At 39.7% G+C, this 21,030-nt stretch overlaps 1 protein-coding gene across 1 annotated transcript in view; it reads left to right on the top strand.

Moving 5' to 3' along the window:
* IMPG1 (interphotoreceptor matrix proteoglycan 1) overlaps nt 1-14,853 on the top strand; it is a 325,385-nt gene extending 310,532 nt beyond the window's left edge. Inside the window, exons 11-12 of the mRNA XM_069726677.1 lie at nt 14,056-14,138; nt 14,785-14,853. Of these exons, the coding sequence (XP_069582778.1) occupies nt 14,056-14,138; nt 14,785-14,853 (152 nt within the window). The remainder of the gene's footprint in view (nt 1-14,055; nt 14,139-14,784) is intronic.
* Nucleotides 14,854-21,030: the final 6,177 nt, after the last annotated feature.

The raw sequence follows: 21,030 nt of genomic DNA on the forward strand, positions 1-21,030 counted from the left end.
TGACACAGTCAGTGCAGGGAAGCTCTCAGCAGCAGCGCGTGCATTACCAGCGCTCTTGCCGAAAGCAGTTTTAACCCTGTGGACGCTGGCGGGGGACATGACAGACATCAGAATGTGAGTACCGTATGTAGTGTTTTTTTTTTTTACTTTTACAATGGTAACAAGGGTAAATATCGGGTTACTAAGCGCGGCCCTGCACTTAGTAACCCAATGTTTACCCTGGTTACCCGGGTGCTGCAGGGGGACTTCGGCATTATTAAAGACAGTTTCAACGATGCCGAAGTCGTTCCCCTGATTGTTGGTCGCTGGAGAGAGCTGTCTGTGTGACAGCTTCCCAGCAACCACACAACGACTTACCAACGATCACGGCCAGGTCGTATCGCTGGTCGTGATCGTTGGTAAGTCATTTAGTGTGACTAAAGCTTAAGAGTAATTTTAGAACAATATAAATATATGCAGCAATCTAATGCAAGACCACTTCTTTTGGTGGCAAAGAGTTAAGTGCTTGAGGCTAAATTATATAACTGGGTACAATTTTGTGTTTTACAGGTCATAAATATTTGCTTTATACTTTTAAAAATACGTTCCTATTTATATATTTTCAATCTCAAATTTGTGTGCACGTTTCTAAGACCTTAATCAGAGGACAATAAAACAATCCTTATCTAAGAAATGGCCCAATATTTATGGACATAACTGTTTATCACTCATGGTAATTCTGCTTCATGTCACCTGTCTTATCCTTGTTTTTTCCTTTTTTTTTTCTGTGCTATGTTGTGCATAAATATGTGATTCTTCAGAATTTATTTTAGTCTTTGCCTGATGAAGAGATCTGTGTAGTCTCGAAAGCTTGCAATTTGTTACCATCTTTTCAGTTAGCCATTAAAAGGTATCAACCACTGAGGACTCTCAATTTTAAATATTTTTCAAATTTGTGTGAGCATTTAATTTACTGGTAAGCATGTACATATTCATTGTACATTTGCCCATGTCAGTGGTGAGTGCAGGATTATACGGAGCTCTGTTGATGTTTAACCCCTGCATTCCTCCTCCTTAACCTTATCAGCACTAGCACTTTAGAATACCAGTTTGTCTCAGCCAGGACACCACATACAGTGGGGCAAAAAAGTATTTAGTCAGTCAGCAATAGTGCAAGTTCCACCACTTAAAAAGATGTGAGGCGTCTGTAATTTACATCATAGGTAGACCTCAACTATGGGAGACAAACTGAGAAAAAAAAATCCAGAAAATCACATTGTCTGTTTTTTTATCATTTTTTTTGCATTTTATGGTGGAAAATAAGTATTTGGTCAGAAACAAACAATCAAGATTTCTGGCTCTCACAGACCTGTAACTTCTTCTTTAAGAGTCTCCTCTTTCCTCCACTCATTACCTGTAGTAATGGCACCTGTTTAAACTTGTTATCAGTATAAAAAGACACCTGTGCACACCCTCAAACAGTCTGACTCCAAACTCCACTATGGTGAAGACCAAAGAGCTGTCAAAGGACACCAGAAACAAAATTGTAGCCCTGCACCAGGCTGGGAAGACTGAATCTGCAATAGCCAACCAGCTTGGAGTGAAGAAATCAACAGTGGGAGCAATAATTAGAAAATGGAAGACATACAAGACCACTGATAATCTCCCTCGATCTGGGGCTCCACGCAAAATCCCACCCCGTGGGGTCAGAATGATCACAAGAACGGTGAGCAAAAATCCCAGAACCACGCGGGAGGACCTAGTGAATGAACTGCAGAGAGCTGGGACCAATGTAACAAGGCCTACCATAAGTAACACACTACGCCATCATGGACTCAGATCCTGCAGTGCCAGACGTGTCCCACTGCTTAAGCCAGTACATGTCCGGGCCCGTCTGAAGTTTGCTAGAGAGCATTTGGATGATCCAGAGGAGTTTTGGGAGAATGTCCTATGGTCTGATGAAACCAAACTGGAACTGTTTGGTAGAAACACAACTTGTCGTGTTTGGAGGAAAAAGAATACTGAGTTGCATCCATCAAACACCATACCTACTGTAAAGCATGGTGGTGGAAACATCATGCTTTGGGACTGTTTCTCTGCAAAGGGGCCAGGACGACTGATCCGGGTACATGAAAGAATGAATGGGGCCATGTATCGTGAGATTTTGAGTGCAAACCTCCTTCCATCAGCAAGGGCATTGAATATGAAACGTGGCTGGGTCTTTCAACATGACAATGATCCAAAGCACACCGCCAGGGCAACGAAGGAGTGACTTCGTAAGAAGCATTTCAAGATCCTGGAGTGGCCTAGCCAGTCTCCAGATCTCAACCCTATAGAAAACCTTTGGAGGGAGTTGAAAGTCCGTGTTGTCAAGCGAAAAGCCAAAAACATCACTGCTCTAGAGGAGATCTGCATGGAGGAATGGGCCAACATATCAACAACAGTGTGTGGCAACCTTGTGAAGACTTACAGAAAACGTTTGACCTCTGTCATTGCCAACAAAGGATATATTACAAAGTATTGAGATGAAATTTTGTTTCTGACCAAATACTTATTTTCCACCATAATATGCAAATAAAATGTTAAAAAAACAGACAATGTGATTTTCTGGATTTTTTTTCCTCAGTTTGTCTCCCATAGTTGAGGTCTACCTATGATGTAAATTACAGACGCCTCTCATCTTTTTAAGTGGTGGAACTTGCACTATTGCTGACTGACTAAATACTTTTTTGCCCCACTGTATCTGATCCCTTGCTGTTTTGTGTCTCTCCTACCTATGTACATTATGATAATTTTTTATGATGGATTTTTTGTATGTATCTAGTTAAAGTTATACCTTTTTAATTTTTAATTATTTTGTGGACGTAGTACTCCATTTTTTTTTATATTTTTCTCCGATAGAGTAGCAGAAAAGGATTATTCCTACCTAAGCAAGTTTTTCTGTCCTTGAGACACACTAATAATCCAGAGAAGGGGGCTCTAAAATGCGCTGTTAGTGGATCTGTACTTGGCAATGTCTGCCAGTCCTATAGACAGTGATTGGAGCTGTAGTACACATGCAATGATTTGTTCTAACTGGGTATTTCCCAGCCTCAATTTTTGGACTCGTGGGGTCCAGCATTGGAGCCCTAGTGATAAATGAGTCCCCTAACTTGCCGAGACAGCAATGACCCTTTAGCCTAGCCTTCCACATGGCGCCCCACTGCCCCTTCTTATCGCCCTGCCTGTATATTTAAAAGGGCATCCCAGAATGCTGTCAGGAGGCAGACATCACAGTATGTATTGCGTGTGCTTGGCAGGAGTTCAGGCTGGCGCAGACGTCTGCCTACACTAATGGAATATTAGAGCGCTGTCACTGGCAGTCAGCTGTCCGGCTTCCCAAGAGATTGAGATGTAGTGTGAGATTAAATCCCCTAAATATGGAAGTTGGGTCCAAATCATCCCTTTCTGGATGTAATGTTCAACACACTGAAAATGGTTCATTGCTCAGTTGCTAATAAATTTGGCGCTAACCAGATGCCTCCCTGATGGTATTGTATGAAGATGCCTTTCTGCCTGTATTTCTGGACACTGAGGAGACCATTCTTCCTAACTCCCCCTCCCGCCTTCCACTCCTTTTGCTGAACTACTGTCCCAAACTTGTATGGAACTTCAGCTATGTTCCCGCAGACACTTATTGCCATTTATTGAACAAATTGCCTTCTGCTACAGTAACTTATTTTATATTGACTCCTGCTGCCATTTTTTTATTGTTCCCTATTTTTCATGCATAATTGAGTCACTTGGCATGGTTTCCATGACTGTTTGGCCTCATCATGTCAATAATGACTGTTTGGCATCATTTCTCCCATGAAGACTACTTGCCATACTTCTCTGAGCTGTAGAGGAGTAGAGCTGGGGCCCATTGTTACTGCCTGTTCTGAACTGCTGGTCATCTTCCGATTGTAAAGGAAAGTAAACATGGTGTCCATCTGCAGATCCAAACTTCCTTGACTGCATCTAACATTCTCACTGTTGTCCATGTCTTGGTTCTTCTTCAGAAGAGCTTCAACAGCACTTTGTGAAACCCTGTCTGCTTTGAAATCTTTGCCTTGGAGAGACCCGGTAATAAAACTTTCTGTGCAGTCTTGCCATGGTGAATGACTTGTAAAATGAAGCTGTCTTCCACAACCTCACCTTCGTGGCAAAGTTTGGATGTTCCTCACCCAGTTTTAAGACTTCTACACAGCTGTTAATGACTTTCAGCCTACATATGAAAGCGAAGATCACGATCTCGTGCTTGATGTAATTGATTGCTCATACACTCAACTATAATCCTACAAAGTCCCCGACTTTTTACAAGTGTACGTAGAAAGATTGATGCTGCTTTGAATGCTATAGGTGGTCTCACCAAATATTGATGTTGTTTAGATTTCTTCATTCACTTTGCATTTTGTTCATAAAATTATCGCTTCTGTTTTTGAAAGCGTTCTGACTGTGCAGCTTTTTTTTTACATCTTTATCTTTTACACAGTACTGTATATTGTGTAGATGTGATGGGTTTTGGATATGATGGGACAGATTTTATTTAAAATGTTTTTTATACAGGGGTTTTCCAATTTTATTAAAACCCTGGCTGCACTTTTATTTATTTATTTTTTAATCTACTTTGTTCAGTCCCCTGTGTCCGGCACCGACGTGGTGTCAGTATCTCTGCATGCAAACAGTCAGATGCTGAGCATATTGTGCTGTCCGGGACGCAAGTGCTGCAGACCATAATACACTAGGGGACGAGGACTCTGACTTGTGCTGGGCGAGTATTAAAAAAAGTCTGTTTAAAAAAAAAAGAGAGAAATTAAAAAAAATAAACTTTTTGAAGCTGGAAAATCCCTTTTAAGGCATATGTGTTGGACAATTATAAGCCAGGCTGTGAAAGGGAATGTCAGATTTTTGCTATGTAATCTGAAGACTGTAGGAGATGGGGCTGAGACAAATTTCAACGATGTCACTTAATGAAGGTTTTATCACCAGAACATTATTACTGGCAGGACTGATGCTCTTGTGAGCAGTTGTCTGACCACGCCCCCACCACTGTCTAGCACATTGCTGTCAATAGACAATGTATATCGAAAGCTGTAGTGTGGGCTACATCTAAAGCTTCTTCAACTGCTGCACCTTGGAAACTAAGTGATTGTTGGAATCGGGGTCTTTCTTCCTACAATTATGCTGCTCTTGGATGCAGTAGCAAAAACCTGGCGACATATTCCCTTTAAACAATTGCCGATTGGCTTTCATGTGGAAACTTGGTGTCTGAACCCAGAATTACACTACATGCTAGTTTTACTGAAGTTTACACCATTTTATTATTCGTTGGCCCAGGTGCCGGGGTCTAAAGTGTGTTTTTCCCGGTGAAATAATTAGTGTGTAAAGTTATACAAGGTCAGATACTGTACATTTGCATGGCCTCAAATATGCAGAAATTACTTAGATTGTTATATCTACTATATAATTGTCTAAGGGTCACTTCCGTCTTTCAGTCCTTCTGTCTGTCTGTCATGGATATTCATTGGTCGCGGCCTCTGTCTGTCAAGGAAATCCAAGTCGCTGATTGGTCGTGGAAAAAAAGTCACGACCAATCAGCGACGGGCACAGTCCGGAAGAAAATGGCTGCTCCTTACTCCCCGCAGTCACTGCCCGGCGCCCGCATACTCCCCTCCAGCCACCGCTAACACAGGGTTAATGCTGGCGGTAACGGACCGCGTTATGCCACGGGTAACGCACTCCGTTACCGCCGCTATTAACCCTGTGTCCCCAACTTTTTACTATTGATGCTGCCTATGCGGCATCAATAGTAAAAAATCAAATGTTAAAAATAATAAAAAAACAAAAAACCTGCTATACCCATCCTCCGTTGTCCGCAGAGCCGGCCGCCATCTTCCGTTCCCGACGATGCATTGCGAAATTATCCAGAAGACTTAGCGACCTCGCGAGACCGCTAAGCCATCTGGGTAATTTAGCAATGCATCCTGGGAATGGAAGATGGCAGCAGCCGTGCGCAACAAGGGGCCCTCGGATCCGAAGGTGAGTATGTTTATTTTTTATTTGTTAACCTGTGACATGCGTGGCTGGGCAATATACTACGTAGCTGGGCAATATACTACGTGGCTGGGCAATATACTACGTGGCTCTGTGCTGTGTTATGATCTGGTGGTTTAGGAGCAACATGGAACAAGCTCTGAAGGAAGTGATATCTGTACTGACCGCAGTCCCTAAGCTCAACACAACACTAGAAGTAGCCGTGGAATGCTCCTAACTCTCCCTAGGCATCTCGTCACAGCCTAAGAGCTAACTACCCCTAAAGATAGAAGCAGGAAAGCTATCTTGCCTCAGAGAAAATCCACAAAGGATAGATTAGCCCCCCACAAATAATGACTGTGAGTGGAGAGGGAAAAGACATACACAGAATGAAACCAGGATGAGCACAGGAGGCCAGTCTAGCTAGATAGATAGGACAGGATGGAATACTGTGCGGTCAGTATAAAACACTACAAAAATCCACGCAGAGATTACAAAAATCTCCACACCTGACTAAAGGTGTGGAGGGTAAATCTGCTTCCCAGAGCTTCCAGCAACACAGAGATAATTCATACTGATAAGCTGAACAAACATAGAAAGCACAGAACGGATAAGTCCACAATCTGTGGACAGAAAAGAGCAAGCAAGAACTTAGCTTTGCTGAACTGGTCAGGATAACAGGGAAATCAAAAGAGATGTGAATCCAACCAGGAACCATTTACAAGTGGCACTGGCTGAAGGAAAGAGCCAGGCATAAATAGCCGAGCAGAAAAGACAATCAGTAGAAGCAGCTGCTGACAGCTAAATCCAAGGAGCAGCCATACCACTTGAAACCACAAGAGGGAGCCCAAGAGCAGAACTCACAAAAGTGCCACTTACAACCACCGGAGGGAGCCCAAGAGCGGAATTCACAACAGTGCTGTATACTACGTCTCTGTGCAATATACTACGTAGCTGGGCAATATACTACGTGGCTGGGCAATATACTACATCACTGGGCAATATACTACGTAACTGGGCAATATACTACGTGACTGGGCAATATACTACGTCACTGGGCAATATACTACGTAGCTGGGCAATATACTACGTGACTGGGCAATATACTACGTGGCTCTGTGCTGTATACTACGTCGCTGTGCAATATACTATGTCACTGGGCAATATACTACGTAGCTGGGCAATATACTACGTGGCTGGGCAATATACTACGTGGCTCTGTGCTGTATATTACGTTGCTGTGCAATATACTACGTCACTGGGCAATATACCATGTCGCTGTGCAATATACTACGTCACTGGGCAATATACTACGTAGCTGGGCAATATACTATGTGGCTGGCCAATATACTACATCACTGGGCAATATACTACGTAGCTGGGCAATATACTACGTGGCTCTGTGCTGTATACTACGTCGCTGTGCAATATACTACGTCACTGGGCAATACACTACGTAGCTAGGCAATATACTACATGGCTGGGCAATATACTATCTGGCTCTGTGCTGTATACTACGTCGCTGTGCAATATACTACGTCACTGGGCAATATACTACGTCGCTGTGCAATATACTACGTCACTGGGCAATATACCATGTCGCTGTGCAAAAAACTACGTCACTGGGCAATATACTACGTAGCTGGGCAATATACTACGTGGCTGGGCAATATACTACGTGGCTCTGTGCTGTATACTATGTCGCTGTGCAATATACTACGTCACTGGGCAATATACTACGTAGCTGGCAATATACTTTGTGACTGGCCAATATACTACGTCACTGGGCAATATACTACGTGGCTGGACAATATACTATGTGGCTGGGCAATATACTATGTGGCTGGGCAATATACTACCTGGTTGGGCAATATACTACGTGACTGAGCAATATACTACATGGCTCTGTGCTGTATACTACGTCGCTGTGCAATATACTACATAGCTGGGCAATATACTACGTGGCTGGTCAATATACTATGTCACTGGGCAATATACTACATCACTGGGCAGTATACTACGTCACTGGGCAATATACTACGTCACTGCGCAATATACTATGTGGCTGGGCAATATACTACGTGGCTTTGTGCTGTATACAACGTCACTGTGCAATATACTACGTCACTGGGCAATATACTACGTGGCTGCGCAATATACTACATGGCTGCAAAATATACTACGTGGCTGGGCAATATACTACGTGGACATGTAATTACTTTAGAATTACTCACTTTCAAGAATTATTTTTCTTTAAATAATATATCCATTAGTAGCCCTTGTGCAATAAACCAGCATGGTTGTCTGAAAGTAGTTAGCATGATGAAAACATGACAGGTTTTAGTCATTATCCATTGCTTATGAAATGAATATGTGACATTTATTGCAAACAGGATTTAAATGGCAAGCAATTAAGAGCTATAAATTGTCCACAACTATCGCTCCCATTATTTTAATAGTCCACTATAAAGAATTCATGTGACCACTGCATGTGTTTTATACCATCTTTGTGGGGAGATTTAGTATTGAAACGTAATTCCACATCTTCACTTGTATGTACTTTAAGACGATGACAAACAATAGCAACGCTGCCAATCATAATGCACCAATGGCCGACATTCAAATCAAAACGATAAGTACATATCAAAATAAATAATGCAGTAATGTGAAATTTCATGAATAGGTACAAAAATGAAAACTTCAACGTTAAAACATATACCCTCACATCACGTCATCTCAACACAGAAAGATTCTTATATTTCTTGATCCAAATGAACTCAAGTGTTACTGGGATTTATAGGGTCTTAAAGGGAACCTGTCACCAGAAAAAGACCCTATTAACCTGCAGATATGGGGTTAATCTGCAGGTTAATAGCGTTATTAACCTGCCCAGTGCCCGCACTTAGCCGAATGCTTTGGGGGAGAAAATTAACTTCATCCGCCCCCCTTGCACTGACTGACAGCAGGTCCTAATGCTGTGCCAGTGTCAGTCATCAGGGCTGTGGACACAGTTACAGCAGCCATTCTGTATATTCAGAGCAGTGACTGATTCGGCATCGATGACGCCTCTGTGACTGAAACCAGAATGCTGCTAGGGGGAATAAAGTTAATGCAAAAATACAAAGAAAAACACAAAAATTGAGCTTGTTACATGTATATCAACTCAAACCAAGCTCAATTTTTTGTGTTTTTTCTTTGTATTTTTGCATTCTGTGCATGTCGGGGTGTGGCCTCCCTTTCTTGAGCATGAAATTACATTTAAAAGCTTCCCCAGACTGGTGTCTACTGGTTGGGACTCGGTCCTTTTGTCTGCCCTTATTCACACACTGAGGTCCACTTTGAAACATGGTAAGGTTTTTAATATTAGACAGCGTAGGACCATCCCGATCAGAGTTACATTGACGATGGTGGGATGGCTTTTATGCTATTTTTGATCAAAAACAGTTTTACTAAGAACTCTGTGTTATTTAAGTGCACTTTTGATTTTTTACTTATTTAGTTGCAGCAGTGTTTTTGCTCATTTTGGTTCTTGTAGGTTTTGTCAGATCTTGTCAAGGTTATCAATTGCTTTTTCTACTCATATGCCATTAACTAACTTTCCAAACCATGTGTAGCAATTCAATGTTAATTAAATGTGAGTCTAATTTCATGTAATTTTCAAGTTCTGGTGATTTTGAACAATTTGTGATTTGATTTGCGCCACACAAAAAATGCCTGCCACCAATGCAGAAGGTTACATCAATGAAAGAGGGCTCACATGATCTTAGACTTGATTGCGCAGGTTTCCTTTAATGCCTTACAGCTATCACATCACATGGTATAGTGTAGACAGTTAGGAGGGACTATCATAGACTGTATAAAAGTCTAGGTAGGAAATGAAGCAGCTATCTTAGGGTAATTTGAGATAGTGAGATGCTATCAGAACTCATAACTTAGCAATAGAGGTAGGAAGTGAAAACCTTAAAACATTGAACAAATATTCCAAACATTAAAGGAAATCTGTCAGCAGATTTTTGCTATGAAATCTGAGGACAGCATGAGGTAGGGGCTGAGATATTGATATAAGTGATATGTCACTTATAAGTGATGTGAATGTTTTATCACAAGAAAATAATCAGTGCCAGGACTGGTGCTCACATGATCACTAGTCCGTCTCTGCCTCACCTCTGATAAGCAGCTCACTGAGAATAAGCAATGTATATTGTAAACTGTGGTGTGGGTGGGGTTAATTTCCTGAGCTCTGCTACATGCTACAACTGCTGCACCCAGTAAACTAAGTGATACAGAAAAAAATATATCTGAAATCAATGTCAGTCAATGATAGTGTGCTTGCTTGTCACAAGCGACACTCCTGAGTTTTTCCATTCCTTGCTCAATCATTTTTTGTGAAGGAGGCAATAATTGTTTTTAAAAAAATTACAAAACATGCTGGCCTTTTGAGCATGTACATACTTTGCATTTGCTAACAAATGACAACTGATATAACAATTACACATGATACAGTTATGAGAAGGGGCGATGTGTTACAATAATCGAACTATTACACGCTATCATCATACTATGCATACAGTATGCACACCAAAAACAAAGGATGATACATGGGTCAATATTTAATTAGAAAAATACAAAAACTTTAATGTTAAAAATACAATAGACAAATGGTGAGGGGGAAACAGGGATATTCATAAAATTGTGACACACACAAATGTATGCTGGGCAAAGACTTGGACACATGGCAATGGGAAAACATTTGTAATAGACCCTTGCTCATGCTCCCAGTTACTCAATATTAAGTCACCATATTTCATCAAGGATAAACCTAAGCTATAAATGCCTGTCCCCTGATGAAGGCAGGTCTGAAACACGCATCGGGGCGAATGTGCATCTTCCTGGACCGTGGACTGTGCCCTAATTGCTAGTAATGACCACTGTTCAAATTAACTTTGATTTATTGTGTTGTGGTATATTTAATGTGGAATATTGATAGGATTAATGGTGGTTGATGCCGCTGGTGGCACAGTGGCAGGTATATATAGCTTAGATTTACCCTTGATGAAATATGTTGACTTTATATTGAGTAACTGAGAGACTGAGCAAGAGTCTATTACACATGTTTCCCATTGCCATGTGTCCAGGTGTTTGCGCATCCATTTTCACAGCATACATTTTGTGTGTGACATTTTTTGTATATCCCTGTTTCCCCCTCACCAATTGTCTGTTGTATTTTTAGCAATAAAGTTTTTGTATTTTTCTAATTAAATATTGACCCAAGTATCATCCTTTGTTTTTGGTGTGCGTATTTGTTACCATGTAATTTTTGAGGAGGCGGTTGATTTTTGTTTAAAGTACGGTAATAGAAAAAAAATAGTTTAAAAAACCTAGACATTTAACTGTGAATATCTATTTTTGCGCAACTGTTGTACTAGACCAATTTGAAAATCGTAAATTCCCCACCCATACTGTAGCCTGTTGACACATTATGATTTCTGATCATCTGCCTACCTAGCATTTCTTGTGGATCCTTTTTGGCTAGAGTTGAATAATTGGAGGTGAAACGATTGTCAAAAGTTAATTATAGTTTTGAAAAAAATGTATGGCAAAGGAAAAAATGGCAATGGATGAGTTAGTGTAAAATAAAGGAAACATAGCAGGGCTAAGAATGTGGGAGCTGCTAGAAGCACAAGCACCACCACTAGCACCAGCCGTCTGGGTAAGAAAACTACTAAGCGCAGACCACAATTAGCCTCATTTGGCTCCATCAATTATGGGGAACACAATTTTTTAAGAGTTAGGTCAGACAACTGTTCTTAATTAATTTTTGGATGCTGAATCCAGAAATGATCTCAGTTTTTCTCTATCATGTCAAGTTTTTGAACTATAGGATTTTTGTCTTCTCAAAACTATGTAAACTACTGTACCTAAAAAGTGTTTTTTTTTTTGTTTTTTTAAATAGTACAAATATGAACAAAAAATGAAATATATAAGAAATAGGCATGACAAAGTTGTGACTACTCTTACAAGTTGCCACGTAGCTCTATATGAGTCGAATTGTAATCAGATAACAAGTCTTATTACAGATATCAGTGCAATTGTGCTTCTCTGGCAGGTAAGTTGTGTAGGAAAAACTTGACGTGCTAGAAAAAAACTGACTACATTTTTGGAATCAGCATGCCAATTTTAGTATAAATCAGCTCAAAAACCTAACTCAACAGAAAATGTTTTTCAAATTGTTCCCCTGTGTTATATTAGTGGAGAGAATGTGCAAGACGTTATGAAATATATGGCACATTATTCATGTCAGTCACGTTAGGATGAAGGTACCCGTAAAAGCCAAGGTGCGAGTTGCCTGCATAGAATGGTCTGTCTGATCGTAAATGACTAAGAGTCTTAAGATTTGATCAATTTGTACATTTCAATGAATATAAAAAGTCTGTCAATGAATGGCGTTTTTAAATGGGCTGTGGGTTACTACTGGTGTACCATCTTTTCCTATGACAACGTCACTTTGACATTAGGTTATGTTTGTATTAAGCTTGAATGCAGTTGGATACAGTACTAGGAGACCTGAGTGTTACACATATCGTTTCAAAGTATTTGGAGGCTTTGCAGTATTGCATTTTTTTGCATATTGAAGTTTTGGGAAAAAATTTGGCAAATTTGAATTTTAAAATATTTGATCATCTCTAATAATAATGATTATGTAAAAAAAATTCTTCTTCTATAGATTTTTATTTAATTTTCCAAAAAGAAAAAAAATAAAATCATTTTTTTTTAACAATAACAAGCTGTGTATGTGGCATATCACTTCTATCTTTTAAGTGTATCTTCACTCAATAATATGTTACTGTATTTAAGACATATTATGTATTGTAATGGGAGAAATATTCAGGGGAAGGGCAAGAAGGACAACGGCAAATTTTATTAAGGAGGGTAAATTAGAAGGGTGAATGAGTGGGTATATCCAAATTTAAGGAAACTATTTTTTTGAACGAGGTTGACTGCCGGACATTATCCATTTGTTTTTCACATCTAAACAGTTATCATATTGTGTAAATAGGATTTTGTTGATCTTTAGTCTGTTGAACAGACAAACGACTTGAAGCCCTTCAAATGATATTTCAGTCAGAATTTATTAGTAGATAAAATGTTCATAGATCATAGGATTATCTTTGTTTCTATGCATGAAGTACTAGTGCTATATATTTTATGACTCTTTCTGCACAAAGGGTAATGTAAATAGCAAATGAAAACAGAGAAAATTCAGTACATAAATGAATGCATTCACCTACCTGTCTGCAATGAAAAAAGCAAAACAATGCTATATTTTTAGTTAAAAAAAGAGTGACTGTTTCAGCCAGTCACTAACCCTGGCAAAAATGGCATAAGAATACTGAGGTCCTGGCCATTTTGGCTTTAATAAAAATTCCAAACTTTATAATGTCAAAGAAGATAAGAGCAAAAGTAATGTGTAGGCTAGATCACCATTCTACATAAACTAAAACTAGACTCAAACGAAAGACAAATGTAGCAGTCTTCCTCAATTACGCCAAAATCTCAACATAACGACAGAGCTTGGTGGGTGACGGCTCCAACAGGAAAAATAGCTGTGTGACTTCAAAGCTTTAACTTAAAGGGAACCTGTCACCAGTTTTCTTTTTGGCTTTTAAACTATGCCCATCACCTTTAAAATCATAAGAATGGAGTTCCTGCAACCCACTTATGTCCTCAGACGTTCCCCTGCATACCTCAGAAAAAGTATATTATACTTGTCTTGTGCTGCATGTAAATTGCACCATCCAGTCCTATGCGTGCTTTTAGATTGTGATCAGTGCCACTTTGTTCCCTTCAAGTGCCTCTTCCAACTGCATGTAAGATGATGGCGTTCCTACATCATCCACGTAGTGCCCGAAGTCTCGTGCCTGCGCAGTGCCAAAAGCTCTCTGAAGTGTCATTGAAAAGTTTGAGTAGTTAGGTTCAAATGTTTAATAAAATGTTTTTTATATTTTAAACGTTTTTTTATAGACCCTGATATGCCTTTTGATCATGTTGAAAGTGACACTCATCCTCCAATCATGGCTGTAACTTCCAAAATGAAGACTGATCTGGTAAGTCCATGATCAAAGAATACGTTATAATAATAAAAAGTTATATACATGTCCTGAACCTTAAAAAGTGCGGTAGAGTAGATGATAAGCACAGCCCAAGGGTAGAGGTGCCGAAGGAGTAGGTGCCCAGACCTTGAAGTATAATATAGGATGTACTTGGCACACTCGTATGGGTCTGATGCAAAGTAAAGTGTTTATTATATACATACAGTATTCACAAGATTCAAACGTTTCGGTCTGCAAAGGACCTTCATCAGTGTGCTCAATAGAGAGCAGGAAAAGGGTATAAAGCATAGACCCTTAAGAAAGATGTTGCATCAAAATAGTAGGATAGGCAGGGAATCCTGAGCATTGAGGGCTATAAACCAGCCGATCAAGCCTTGGAGGAAGCTGTGGAGGAGGAGACAGACGCAGTATCCAGCGCAGGTCTGGGGAGCTCCTTTGCAGACCGAAACATTTGAATCTTGTGAATACTGTATGTATATAATAAACACTTTATTTGCATCAGACCCATACGAGTGTGCCAAGTACATCCTATATTATACTGAACCTTAAAAAGAACCTGCTACATGTTTTTACATAATGGAAAAACTGGTATGGCTGTATAGGCGCTTGTCTCCCAATAAAATGAATATCTTTTTTGCAGAGATATGCCAGTCATGAAAGATATGGTGTAAAAGTTATATGCAAATTAGGCTGGGAGTACACATGTTAAAGAACTTCAAGTGCAATGCCTTGTTTCCAGTGCATCTCCACTTTGATTTACACATGTGCCTATAAGGGTAATGTGCTAGAGTTCTCATGACTGGCCCATTGAATGTATAATAAAAACGGTATAATTTTTATTGGTGGGAGGCAAGTGCCTATGTAGCCACAACAGTAATGCCATATCTAAAAACATTCTGATAGGTGTAGCGTGGCTAAAGGTCATGTGATTAATGGACAGTATGTATAACAGAGGTGGGTGGCCCTGTGATGGAAGCCTGGGTATGTTTTGCTCAAGCAGATCTACTGCTGAGGGATTTGTTTACATTGGGAAGGCTTCCAGGTGATTGGAGAGATGGGTGGGTTCAGTCACCTACAAACCCACCCTATGAGGCATGTTTGAATACCTAAGATGGTTTTGTGTTGAAGGACCTGTGGTGATGTCACACTCACCTGACTGGCCATGTGACAGGTATCTGGGTGTGGTTACACTTATGTAAAGAGGTGTGTAGCCCATGTGGTGAGTGTGTTTGGGAGTCTGCAAGAGTGGACAGACTTCCATGTGTCCTGGTTGGACACTGCAGAGTGGCCTGTGTGTTGGACGGTTCCAAGTGGGGACAGACATCCTGAACAGCACACGGAGACCATATTTAGGCTGGAGAGCCTACGTGCTGGACATGGCACAGCCTGTGTGCCTACAGGTCTGAGAGAGAGCGGAGCTCAACTATGGACACTGAGGACTTTTCCATCTGATGTAAGACTGTTTACCCTTGTGTTGCTGACTTAAATGGTTTATGGAGTGAATAAACCTACATGAACGCTGAAGAGAATGTGCCTCCTGTTACCTCCTATGCATCCGAGCAAGTACAATCCCTACATAGGTTAGATTTAAAGAAGCACTCCCATCAAAATTGTTATCCTCTTAATTTATTGCAGACATCATATTGCAGTACATTGCACTGTGCACTTACAATTGCTAATTTTGCCTTTCTGCTAAGCTATTTCTTCCCTTTTCCATTAGTTCTATGACAGCGCATGTATCATGCTCCTGGATTTGATCCCTTGAGCTTGTGGTCGGCTTCTCTTTCTGTCGAGCCACAGGAGACACACCTTTTCTCTGGGAGTTTGGGTCCTGCTATTCTTGCTGCAGTCTGTCTAGTTTAACACCGGTGTTCTTCATTTACTCTGTCTGTCCTATCATTTTTCAGGTGCAGCTTTAAATACGTTCCCCCACTGGTGTTTCCTTCTTGTGATAAACTTTGCTGGATTCATTAATTTGGCTGTAGATTGTGCTTGTTGCAGTTGTTTTGTGTGTGATTCCTTTATTCCTTAGGGAACTGCTACTCTGGCAATCCTAGGAGCTGCTAAGGACATTCAGGGTAAGCCGCCATCAAGTGAGTTCACCATTGCTTTATTTTAGGGTGCTATCCTCCGCGGTCAGGCAGGAACAGACCAGGGTCAGAGAAGGGTTTTACCTAGTCTGAACAGGGACCGGTTAGGTTCAGATATTTGTCTCCCTGTCTATACGTTACCTGTGTGAATGTGCTTTGGTAGTCATAAAAAATGTGATTAAAAACGAAATAGATGAATCTTTCTAAGCTTTAAGGAGAAACAGGAGGCCAATTTTCTTTGTATGAAACTTAAGTCACATGCAAAAGTCCCTGGCAGGGGGAGGAGAGAGCAGCCAGGTCAGGAATTAAAGAGGGGAATAAATGCAAGCACAAGAGACTTCCTGTTTCTACGTAGAGCAGAGACAAGAGAAGAATTTGCTGGGTAGAAAGGCAAAATGAGCAATTGTAAGTACACAGTGCTATGTAATATGATGACTTAAATATATTAAGGGGATAAAAACTTTTATGGGAGTGCTCGTTTAAGGCTAAAATAAGGACATTTTTTAACCAATCCTCTTGAGTCAACTCCTGTGCTTGTTTGTATGTTCTGTTAAGATATGTGAACATCATATGTGTAGTTACCATGCTGGAGTCTCTTCTGTTAGCAAGAGTGTAGAACCAGTGTCCTCCACTCTGTTTTACATGCTCAATCATTCATTTGAATTGAATTAAGTCCAAGCAGCAACAGTGACTCTATTTCCAGGACTGCATTAAGGCTTTCACAAAAAAACATTATACCACATAAAAAATAACTTACACACAACTCCATTATAGCCAACTTGAAATTTTTATTTTACTAGATCAGTAAAATTTTATAAGAGGAATATGAAGCAGAGCAAAAGAGGGGAGAAGCCAGCGCAGCCTAAGGTTAAGACGCAATACGTAAAGTGCAAATGCACATATTAATTTCTAACTGTATTTTCAAAATGAGACATTTAGCAAACAAATGATCAATTCTTTGAGCCACCCCGCCTCTTCATGGCATTCTCATATTGGGGCAGTCCTACACTACGTTTTTTATATTCGCTGTGCCATAAAGGCCTCCTAAATGAACTAAAAGCAAGACCACATTAAATGCAAGCTGTACCTGGAGCATTACTGAGTCAACCTTTATCCTCGCTTGCCTACTCTGGCGCCATGGGGGTGACTCAGTAATGCTCCAGGTACAGCTTGCATTTAATGTGGTCTTGCTTTTAGTTCATTTAGGAGGCCTTTATGGCACAGCGAATATAAAAAACGTAGTGTAGGACTGCCCCAATATGAGAATGCCGTGAAGAGGCGGGGTGGCTCAAAGAATTGATCAATTGTTTGCTAAATGTCTCATTTTGAAAATACAGTTAGAAATTAATATGTGCATTTGCACTTTATGTATTGCGTCTTAACCTTAGGCTGCGCTGGCTTCTCCCCTCTTTTGCTCCGAAGATGAAGTAGAACCAATTCTCACCTAACAAAAATTACACATGTAAATGACCCACCCAAAACTATTCAGATTTATTCAATAGTCTGATGTAAAATACTGACCAAATACTGAATGTGGCCTCGGGGCTCGTGCACACAACAATATTTACAGTGCAAGTGCTATCCATTAAAAAAAGGACCGTCCTTGGACCAATATTATTCAATGGGCATTTACTGCATTGTGGATCTTATACACTTTTATGCAGAGCACCATATACCCACAGCTGTCGTGACACCTGCTATTCGGTGGTTCTCTACCAGTCCTGATTAGAGAAGTTCGTAGTTTTTCTAGTGCTGTCCTGCCTCTCTATTACTACATTATTCAATGGGGCAGTGCAGATTAACTATTTTTTTTCACGGACTGAATCTACATGTGAAAAAATCACATCATGCATGGTTTTCCTGGGTGTGGGACATGAATTAGATACCATTCGGAGCCACAGTATAGCCACGTGCACATGTTCAGTGTTTGATCAGTATTTTACCTCAGTAGCTGTAAGTCAAAACCAGGAGTGGAACAATCAGAGGAAAAGTATAATAGAAACATATGCACCACTTCTACATTTTTCACCCGCTCCTGTTTTTTTATTACAAACACTAAGGTAAAATACTTACCAAATACTGAACGTGGCCTACAGCCACAAAATTGTATCGTGTTATTGAGAATGATGTTAAAAGGAAGTTCCGGGACAAAGGAATTTATTTCCCTGGGTCACCCAAGTCCATCCCTGATCTTTATACAGTCTTAGTTGAAGATTTATCCACTTCTTTGAGTCCATTAACCTCCAGCTAGCAAAACTCCTGTCGAGCAATCATTTTCTACGTGAAGATCCTAGTCTGAAAGAACTATATTGTAAAATAATCAGAAACTATTTTAAGCCAGTTGTATCCTAAAGCTAAAACCATCTTTAAATATAGATTATTTTTAAAGCCTCAGGGACATTTGATTATTGAAAAGAAATTAGATTACCTAAAATCACAATATAAATCTGCGATATTCCAAGCTGTACGGTAACCTTTGTTTGTGCACATTTATACTGTTTAAATGTAAGAATTATATATTGTGAATGATACATTATTTTTAATGTCGACAATATACTTAATAGTCTTTTTGTCTTTTCTAAGGATAACATTTTAATTCCCGACGTTCCAACTGAGCCTACACAAACTACATATATGACCGCGTCTTATTTAGGCAAATATGAATCTTCACCTACTTTATATCAAGTTGAAATGAATGCCGAAATTCAAACACAAGAATTGGAAGAATTCATTCAAGACATTAGCAATAAAGTCAATGGAGGTTTTACCGTGCCTTTCAATACACCACATGCTAGTGCTAAAGAAAGTCAAGATGAACTAGAAGCAATGCTCGAACATAATGCCATAGACACCGAAAAAACACCTGATACAAGGGTTGAATTATTGCCCCCATCTGCGGAGACAAATAATCTTATTCTACCCTTCTCTACTATTACACCTGATGCAGTTGTTCCAGTGATAGATGATCTCTTCAAACGGAATGAAGAGAGTCTAGCAACTACCAGTGCATTTGTATATACTACCATTATGGACACATTCAAAACAGAAAATCTCACAGAGATGTCCGGGGACGACGAAGGTCATGTTGTCATTGAGAAGGTGGCTGTGACTATGGGACCACCAAGTGAGCACATCCTGGAAGTGATTGAAGATTCCCAAGTGTCTACACTACCGAAGTATACAGAAGGTCTTCCAGAGAGAGGTATGCAGTATCTTATGACTCGCTAACATGGCAGTTAATTTAATTGTGGGAAATGTTTGCGCTATGAAAAAGATTAATTTAATATGATAACAATGTAAACATGAAAATTAATAATCAGCTTTAAAAAACACTTCTATGATAAAAAAACACTCTTTGTTTTTCTTAGATATTTAACATATACAGAAAAAAGTGTAAGGCTATCTATAAGAATTAATGATTTAGTGAAGATAGAAACAAAGGAACTCGCCATTGGGATGTGAAAAAACAGCACTTTATTCTCTCTTTCACGTAGCAGTGGTTAGTGCTGCTCCTTTCAATTGTTTCTATCTTCATTAAATTATATATTCTCTGCCTCATTTTTGACCTGAGCAGAGCCAGACCTGGTTGCCTGTTAATCTTAACTTGCTTTGTTTGATACTTTCAAAAGTGGGTGCTATTAGATACTTACCATACAAGGGGCCCAAACTTTTTAATTGGTCCATTTTCCTTTTTGAAATTTTTAAAATGTAAAAGGTGACACAATATACTATATATATATATATATATATATATATATATATATATATATATATATATATATATATATATTGTCTAAAATACAAAGGAAATGTGTAATTTTAACTTTAGGCCTTTTAGAGATCATTTCATCTTCAGCTTACTTAAATGTTCACAATAACAGTAATTTTTATCCGGGGTGCGCAAACTTTTAATTACCACTGTATGTCAAAAGTTATTAACTTAAAAGTGTTGTCTCATAAAAAAGCAACCTATTGTTAAAAAGAAGCTGGCATGGCGATCAGCTGATCACTGAAGGTTGAGTTTCTCTCATCCCTTCCAATCAGATACTGTAATTGGCGAACACAGCCACACAAGACAGTATAGTCATACATAGCCATTTTAACGCAAGATCATTCACATGATGGATGGATATACTGGGTCCACCAGAGCAGGAATCACCTTTCGGCCTTCTTCACACGTCCATATAAAGCTGGTACCGGAAAAAACAGTACGGGTGTCATCAGTGTTTTGGATCAGTGTTTTGGATGGTGTCGTCAATCTGCCATCAGTTTGCCATCAGTATGCCATCAGTGTTGTTTCGATGTGGCAATAGAAAAAGAAACTACAAATCTTCTCCTACACTTTGCAATATTAAACACGTACAGTACATGGGTGGCACACAGATGGCAGACTGATGCCATCAGTGTGCTGCACGTGTTTTACACAGACCAATAGACTTGTCATCCGTGATCCTGGTCATCTGTGCTGCTAGTAAAAAGACAGACAAGTCTCCATATGAGTTACAAGGACACATGGCCCATGTAAAAACACAGACATGTGCACAGCAGGGTAGGTTACAATGGGTACATGTGAAAAAAACAGATGCCACATGTACTGCAAACACGGACATGTCAAACATCTCCTGGTGAGACATTGGGTTTAAGTCTTGTTTTCAGTAAGATAATAAAATATTTTTTTTGCATAGTATTACTTCTCAAAGTAAGATTTTAGACTTATTTTCATTAAATCAAGCTGATATTAAGCTGGGATATGTAATGGGACTGAACTCTCACAGTTGTCTGACAACTGAATAAAC

The sequence above is a fragment of the Ranitomeya imitator genome, chromosome 5, assembly GCF_032444005.1.
Source record: "Ranitomeya imitator isolate aRanImi1 chromosome 5, aRanImi1.pri, whole genome shotgun sequence".
NCBI lineage: Eukaryota > Metazoa > Chordata > Amphibia > Anura > Dendrobatidae > Ranitomeya > Ranitomeya imitator.